The following is an 8,972-nucleotide window of genomic DNA, read 5'->3' as shown; positions in this document are numbered from 1 at the left end:
TTTTGAGGCAGGAATTGAGAGGTTTCAGATCAACCAAAGAGACGAATAATTTTAAAAAACTTTTCAACCACTGGTTTTGTTGATCTGTTTATTTCAACCCTTTGTAACACTATTTAATAGTTCTATGTGTTTTCCCTAAAACTGAAGACAACTCAGTCCCCTAGGCGAGTAGACTACAAGTCAATTCAGCCCAAGGTTATAGTTCAAAATATTTTCTAGGTACTATATTGTTCTCACATATATTACACCATAATCTTTAGAGCAACTAAATAAGGTACAATATGATTTTCGATATTATAGCAGTATGCCTGAGAAGAGATGAACTGAACAGAGTTGTCACTAATATGTGATTTCACCGTTATCTCTGTTCACATTTTTATCCATCCTAACACTTATGCCAGTTTGCTGTTCTCGTATGGATCACAGTAGTTCTCCTTTGTATCCGATTTGAGGAATTTACCTTTTTTTGGATAAAGCTGTTTTACACTATAGTATAACACTTTGTGTTGAAGGAGTGAATGGAATAAAACAATGTGAACAATGCAGTCAGAACCATTTTGAATCTACCATTTTTTGAAGTCCTCTGAATTGGCAAATTATGTGTGAATTGTGACTAAAGTTTCATGATATGAGCTACTCCAGCCTTGACTTTTTGTCCTACTTCTGATAAATGGTTGTATAATTTGGACTTTATCACTGATAAGTTTGAAGCAGCAATAAATGCACTTAAGGAATCACTTTGGTATATCTATTTGACTTGGAGGAAATCTCTATTTAAATGTAAACCATTGTGTAAACTTCACCAAGAATTCTTTCTATTTTGGTCTAGAAATGTCATGATGGTATCTGATAAATTTTATTTAAGAAATGAGTAACAGTGCCCATTTTTCCAAGGTATTTCTTAGTGATAGAGGTAATATACTTCCTGTTTTGTTTTATTTTTTAAACAGGAAGGTATGGGAATCTGTGAAGTCCCTTTGTGTGAGAAGGACAATGCAATTTTTTCCCCTTCTGCACCGAGTCTACAAACTGGGGGCCCACTTTACTAACAGGAGGTACTATTGTATTTTTACAGTGAAGTCTCTGGATAATGACAATCAAAACAATTCTCCTACACTGTCTTGCCAGGTGACTAGGGAATAAAGACATTAAGGCATGTGGGTTATGGGATACAGAATGCCAAGAAAGCTTAGAAGCAGATGAGGAGGAAGTATGAGCAGCATTTTTATTTATTTATATTTTGGTTAAATGTTACCTGAGCAGGTAACATTTATGCAAAATGGAACTTTTATAAAACTTTTATAAAGCAACACATAAAGAGTAACATCTAGGATATTAAATATGTTTGTAATTTGTTGTTTTCATTTATGAAGTCTCAATATGTTTATGAAAATTGCCCCTGATAAATGTTTGCTCCTAGGCTGAAAAATGTGTCCAGGTGCTTCTCACCTGGAATGAAAAAGGATCAAATTGCAGGACAAATACATGAAGGGAGAGGGAAAGGAAGGGGAAGCCTGAGCATCTCAAATATGCATAAAATTGAGATCTTCAAATAGAGGCAAGAAGATGGAAGAAAAAAGACAATGTATGAACTGGTGTATAGACATACTGGAAGCAAGGATGACTTGCAAAACTAAGATTATTGAAAGGTATTGAAACTATTGTGGATATAAACTAGATTAAAATACATTTCTCTACTTATTTGTCTGACCACGCAGCATAAATGCCACAAGGTTAATTACATGGGAAGCTGAAGGACATTGTCTAAAACAGGATTACCCAAAGTGCTCGATATTGACCCCCAAGGATAAATGGGACTATTGTTGTTTCTATGCTGCTTTTTCTTCATAGTACTATTAGTTAAAGTAGTATTTAATAATTATTTTCATATTGATAAATGTTTTGGAGTTGAAGAACAATATGAAACTTCATGAAGGGGTCAATAAGCTAGTGAGTTTGGGAATTGCTTCTCTAAAATAAAATACAGGCAGTTCAAAGTGATAATATTAATTACAAATTTAAATGGATATATAATTATAAAGCATTTACAAAGTTTTCAGAAAGATGGTCAGTGATGCTTTCATTAATTTTTTTTCCCCTTAACTGGACGCTAGCATGAGAACCTAAAATATTTAATATTCATATTACTAAAATATTATTTAAAATGTTTATTTTTTGTAGTAAGAAAAAAAAGTAAGAATAGCTTGAAATAGTCTGGGATGCAAGGCTGTAATTTTCTAAGTGTGCTTATCTCATTGATAACAGTTAACTGAACAAATTGACATTTTAAGAGGGTTATGGGCTATTAAAAAACCAATCTTAAAAATGAAAGAGGAAAGGACTGAATGGTGTGGTAAACAGAGATGAAAATCAAGACATCAGATCCACAATCAATTTAGATTGCCTACATATGTTGAAAAAACATCACCTAATACGATGACGTGTTCAAGGGATTAAAAATGATTTCAAACAACTTTAGGATTTAAAAGAAAATGCCCTTCAGAAATGAGCTTGTGTGCAACCAGCTGAATATTCTCCCACAATCATTTGAAGGAGGCCTACTTGCTTAATAATTTGGGAAAAAATGCCATTCTTGCACACTCGTACTGTTACTGTATGTTTCAGCTTTCTTGGGTTCAGGTGGATGCCCAATTCACAATGGCTTTCCTGGCACAAGATGGGAAGTCCTATTCTCAACCTGAAGCTAATCCCAGGTAGAAATTCTGAACTAACTTCTTGGGAGTTTTCCAGTAGAATTTCTGGGCAGGACCTGAAATGAAAAATGAAACATTCATCTCTTCAGCTGCAAAGCCAAGTCAAACGAATAGCTCAACTGGTGCATACTAGTTTCAAACATCCATATACTTCACAGAGGAAGTGAGAAAGTAAAGGAGAAGTAAACTCCAGATACTAAAAAAAAATAATGGGTAGAGGGCTAAATGAGAAGTAAAACAAGGAAGATTCTATCCACCCCAGTCCCCAACAAATGCTATATTCCATTTAACAATAGTCTGTTAGTTAGGGAGGTATGATCAGCAGGGCAATGGGGAGGGAGATGTTTAAAACAATAATAGAATTATAGGCCTGAAAGGGACCTTGGAGATTGTAGGAAAAAATATCTGGTCTGGTTCCAAGCAGTGAGAAAGGCACTGGAAATAAAATGGAGGTTGACTTCCTGAAGGGAAATAAGGTTTATTTGGTTTCCAGAAATTTCAAAGACAGCAACAATGTTTCTGGGGCAGCTGACCAAATGGCTGGGTGAGTGGGTGGATCTTTACAGGATGATTGAGATGCACCAGGGGGTTGTGCAATATAATGAGCCTTCTGTCTTTTGCTATTCTAATAGTGGTAGGTAAACTATTATGTCCTAAAGGTCATGTCCTGTCATTAGAGCTGGGTGGGGAATGTAGATTTTAGGAGTCTTTGTTTATCTACTTTTAATCCCTTCTGGGGGAGCTGGGCTGAAGGCTTGTTCATGAATAGGCTTGGCGCAAAATATCCATCTCTAAAGACTTCAGGCATCTGCTGGAGACTGTTTCATAGCAGGAAGACTCGGGCTGCTTTTTGCCTTTACGAGCATGTTTCTCTATTTCTCCTTTGGGAAAATATTCTATCCTGTCTCTTTTACTATTAAGAATAAAGAATAAGTCAGCTAAATGTTGGAAGTGCCACCAGATACCTGGGTCCTATTATCATATGTGGTGGACATGTATATAAAAAAAAAAATACTGGACAAAAATACATACATGGCTGGAAAACATGATAAAGCAGCACATTGATTTAAAACCAGAAATATTTTTGTTGGGAATTTTACTTGAAACTTATAGTAAAGAGAATGCATATTTAATTATTCATGTATTAACTGCAGCTAGAATTGAATTTGCACAAAATTTTGAAAAGTGAAAAGACCCCTACTGATGAGAAGGTGATTAGGAAAATATTAGAATGTGCAGAAATGAACAAATTAACACTTGCAATTAAGGAGAAAGAACAAATGGCATATTATACTTTTAGAAGAAATATCATTCTGGGTTCAGTCCAAGTGCGGAAAAAGACACTGGAAACATGGAGACTGCTTGGAAAGATGGTTTAATGGTGGACAGGATCACATGGCTTGAATTCCTGAACAGAAAAAGCCGAGATGCAGCGACTTCCCGGGTTTTATGCCCTCTCTGGCTTTGAACTTCCTGGGGCCCTGAAAGAGTATCCTGATTGGTTGTCAGACTCCCAGGGGGTGGGGGTCTTAGCTGGCCTTGCTGGCTGATGTAATCTTCCCAGGTGCCATGTGGTGAGTTTCTGTTGCTAGGTGGGTCCTATTGTGTTAGTTTCTGTTGCTAGATGGGTTCTATTGTGTTGCAGATGATGGTCCATTGACAAAGGGTGGGGGGGCAGGAAGGTGGGAGCTGCTTTGTTTTTAAAACATGTTTCTTCATTTCTCAACCAGGGAAATATAATATTCTGTCTTTTTTAATATTTCCTAAAATATTTCATTCTTCTAGGAAAGGGGTGGGTGTTAACTTCCTACAAAACGTTATGGGAATTATTTTATCAATGGTTAGAGAATAAAAATGGAAGTTGATAATAAAAGAAAGAGATTAAAGAAGAGTAGAAAATATCATAAGATAGAGATGGAAAAATATGGTTATTATGATTATTATGCTTATTATTAGATTCTTATTAGAAGATATGTTAAGAGGGAAAAATGAATAGGTTTACTATGTTCAATATTACAATTGTAAGATCAGAGAATTAATATCAATGTAATGAATGCTGTTGTAAATTTTGATGGTTATTGCACAGAGATATTTGTACCCAAACGATAACCTTTTAAGGGAAGATGGAATGTTTATATGGTTCTGTGAAATCTCATTCACAAGCTTCTGGGCTTTTTTTCTGTTGACAAACTGCAACTCTGTGTTGCTCTCTGGGAGACTCAGATAGCTATTTCTGCCTTTTTGAGTCTTCCAGAGAGCAACACAGAGTTGCAGTTTGTCAACAGAAAAAAAGCCCAGAAGCTTGTGAATGAGATTTCACAGAACCAGGGCTGCAGAACAACTCAGTTTACGTAGGTAAAACCTGGCTAGAAAGAATATGCACATAAAAGCCTACGAAAAAGAAAAAGATATATATATATTTATATATATATATATATATATATATATATATATATATATATATATATATATATATATATAAAATAAGGAATATTTTAAACTGGGGAGGGGGGGGGCTTCCTACAAGATCTTCTAGTGACTAGTTCAACCCTGCTGCCCAGGGCAGGTGTCCTTATTGGAAATGGAAATGCATACCTACACTTACAAGCATGTGTGCCTGTATGACTCAGCCCAGATTTGGAGGTGGTGGTTAACGGTACAGTTTCCGTTCAATGGAGGTCCACAAAACTCTTCCATACAGAATATGTAAAAGTTCATTAACGTTCTTAAGCAGCATCAGAGCCTGGCAATGGCCAGTTTTGTATTTAATTAAAATTACTTCACAGTCCTGAGACAGCACATTAAGGAAACGCCTAGTTCTTAGGGCTGGGAAAGTCATAGCCTATGCCCAGAGAAAATTCAGAATAGGGGATGGGCAACCTACAGCGGCAGATTGAGATTGCACGGATTAAGCTTGTTTTCCTCTTCATAATTAACCAATCCAGGAATACCGAATCAACAGCCTTGTCCAAGATTAGATAAGAAGCAGAGTGCAGCCTTGGATGGGAGACCACAAGCAAATTCTGGGCGTTATTTTGTTTTTAACAAGTTCTGCAAAAGCAGACAATGGCAAACCATTGACATAGCGGGGCAGAACCGCACAGCGATGCCCAGAAAGTCAACAGGAAAGCCCTGTGGAGAACTGACTTCGGAAACTCCAAAATGTTCTGCGTGACTCTTATTTCTAAGTCGCGCGCGCGTGTGAACGTGTGTCATTATCAGCTGCAAAATTGATTTTTATTTTTTTTAAAAAAAAAATGTATTTCTGAACGTGTCCTCCCACATCAAGCGCCTTTTCTGGGGAAGTCCCGCTTTCCCCCCGCAAAGGGCTGAAGGTCTCCCCAACCTGCCTCCCCCTCCCTCGGCCGCAATGTCCTCGCCCTCCCCCGTCAGAGCGTCTCGCTCGCGCACAAAAGAGGAGGGGAGGGGCGAGTAAGCGGCCTTTGGTTCCTTTCTCCTCTGGCTCCGCCCCCTCGCTTTCCCTCTCACTCCCAGCTCGCTCGTACGTGTGTGTGTGTGTTCTGCAGTGACTTAGCAAGCGTGCGCCTTGCCTATCGAGCGCGCTTGCTGCAAGCGGGCGGATCTTTCATATTAAAAGGGCTGTCCTTTTTTCTTTTTTTTTTTTTAAGCGGGTGGGAAATAACAAAAAAAAAAAAAAGATTTTTCCCTGATTTTTTTTTTCTTTTCTTTTAAGCTGGAGTCTTGCGATGCTATGCCTACGAAGCTGCGTCGCCAGACGCGGTCTAGTGAATGAACGGGATTCTTTGATCGCGCAGCGACACCTGTAAGGGGAGAGGGGAGGGAAAGCGTAGGCGGAGGTGTGGTGTAGACGGGCTCTGAGATCTTTGCTGCAGAAAGACAAGACTGGTACCAGACGAGCACCCAACATAAAAATATATTTTTTTAAAAAAATAAATCCAGCCTGCATGACCGTCACGAAGGTAGGAAACCGTTGCAAAAAAAAAGGAGGAACTAAGACGATGAACCTGCTCTTGAATAATGTCCGAAGAATTAAACTGCCGGGTTTTTTAAATTTATTTTTGCGAGCTGTAAACAAGAGCGGGCGATTTCACATCTCTCTTATAGTACTCTGTAGTTATAATATTCTTGGCGCGCTATAATAATTGTTAAATTAGAGAGAGCTTCTGCTCTTGGAACTGAATGATATTCGCGAGGTGGATAAGACTGCATCATTCTGCATCTGAAGGGCGGGGTGAAGAAAAACAAGAGAAAATCCTAGTCCTTGAATTTACATATATTTGGTCCCTGCGGTTATCACAAAAATATGGGTCTTATTTGTAGAGACTCGTGGTAGATTCCCCATCCCAGCCTTTTCTAGACTTAAAGAGGAACTGTCTACCAGGAAGTTATTGGGTAAGAAATGTTTCTCTTCCTGGAAAAGAAAGACATATTTTCTATTATAGTCTAGAAATTAGAGCAATCAATTAGATGCATTGATTTGTATCTGCATTCTTGCAGATCTGACAAGAACTAGAGTTTATTTTTCACCATTGTTGTGCTTGGAGATGAATAACATTTGTTTCTAGCATCAGGAAGTGAAGAGGGTCATAGTTTGTAGAGGTTTCTTGAATTGGGTGGAGCAGGGAATTAAGTGAAGTTGGGCAGTGCTGGCAGAGTCTGCTCATTGCTTTTCAGACCGGTAGCTATCCTTTACATCGTTGCCTATGACAAGGTAAGAATTTCATCCAGGTAAACAGCCAGTGAAAAATCATTTCCTATTGGAAATAAATTCTCCTTTTTACTGTGTCTATCACAATTTGACAAAAAAGGACAGTAACTTTCATGGACATATCTTGAAAGTTGAAATATTGATTTATTTTCAGAACTTTAAAAAAAAGGGAATGCTAGCTGATGGTCAATCTTGGTCAGTTGGTTCAGTGGTTAGGTCAACAAAATGAGATTTAATGCTGATACATTTTCCCATTTTAAATTTCCTGTTTGTTTGTTTGCAAAATTAGATACTCAGTGTTTATTATATGGCTGATAGAGAAATTTTCTACCACCAAGTATCTCTTAGATGTGTCAGACTACAATTTGCATAATCCCAAACCAGCAAAGATATGTGGCTGGGAAGAGAATTTGTATATTACAGTTATTATATCCCAGCTTTTGGGATAACAGTTTTCCCAAAGTGGCTTGCAAACAATGTAAACAATTGTAAATGAAAATACAATACTACACCCCCTTCTCTTTCTCCTTCTCCTTCTTCCTTAAAAGATGTTTCACTGACATATTTGAGGGAGACCAGATGAAGGCTGGCCTAAATAATGGGATTTGTCGGAGGTATACCATAGATAAAGCTGTTGACGAATGCAGTAGAATGTGTTTATTGCTCAGCCTTTGCCCTGGGGTTTTCGTGCAGAAGGAATGTTGATGTGACTTTGTCCCTGGGTCCAAAGAAGCTACACTGAAGTGTGCAAAAGGATTGCTTTTTTCTTTTAATTGTAATGAGACTTTTGCTGAAAGAAAGACTCAATTAATGATGTTTATAATTTATAGATGATGCAAAATATTTTTGTGCTATGAGAAACTTGTGGGTATCAGGTAGTTGTTGAAAGAGAGACCTTGCTTAGAGTCTGTGGAGGTGACTATTAACTGTCAGGTGTCACTTAGCAGCATTGGAAAACATGTGATTTTTCTGAACCTTGAAATGTTGACTTGGTCCCTGTTTAGCCCAACATATTGGTTCCATCACTGAGCACTTCTCCTTGAAGTTCATAAGCAAAATACCACCTACTACATTTACCCTTTGCCATTTCCTGCAGTTAACTGGAACTTCAGTAATAGATCTAAGAAATGTTAATTTCTTTCTTTGTTAAGACATACAATGTTCTCACTCCTCTTTTTCTTTACATATCCTACTTCCAGAAACTTGTGGCACAATAATAACCATTCTCAGAACATAATACAGCAGTCCAGTAGAGTCTTTCATAAATAAAGCTTAGATGCTTACATCAAAATATGTTGTTTATGAAGTTGAATCTTCATTTCTTGATTTCCTACTGCTCCTTGGTGATTCTTGGCTGGCTGCTTTTTCAGATCCCCAAACTATCTTTTCCAAACTCCCTGCTTCTTCAGCTCTTCTTTTGGCCCATCTGTTGTCTATGCTCGTTTCTATGGATTCTGAGCAACTGTTCTGATGCAGGGCTAAAATAGAAAGGCTTCGTCATTGTGACAGAAAGGTGGCTCAGTCATTCATCTCCACTATTATCCTTATTCTCTTCATATCCTCTCCTC

The 8,972-nt window shown here is 37.7% G+C and overlaps 1 protein-coding gene across 1 annotated transcript in view; it reads left to right on the top strand.

Annotated features, from left to right (window-relative positions):
- The first annotated feature begins 6,220 nt into the window (after nt 1-6,220).
- CORO2A (coronin 2A) overlaps nt 6,221-8,972 on the top strand; it is a 62,894-nt gene continuing 60,142 nt past the window's right edge. Inside the window, exon 1 of the mRNA XM_034410810.3 lies at nt 6,221-6,655. Coding sequence (XP_034266701.2) covers nt 6,641-6,655 — 15 coding nt within the window. The 5' untranslated portion in view covers nt 6,221-6,640. The remainder of the gene's footprint in view (nt 6,656-8,972) is intronic.

The sequence above is a fragment of the Pantherophis guttatus genome, chromosome 2, assembly GCF_059756535.1.
Source record: "Pantherophis guttatus breed Tessera chromosome 2, ASM5975653v1, whole genome shotgun sequence".
NCBI classification, from domain to species: Eukaryota; Metazoa; Chordata; class Lepidosauria; order Squamata; family Colubridae; genus Pantherophis; species Pantherophis guttatus.
The sequence above is the reverse complement of the archived record's forward strand: the minus strand, read 5'-3'. Positions and strand labels throughout refer to the sequence as shown.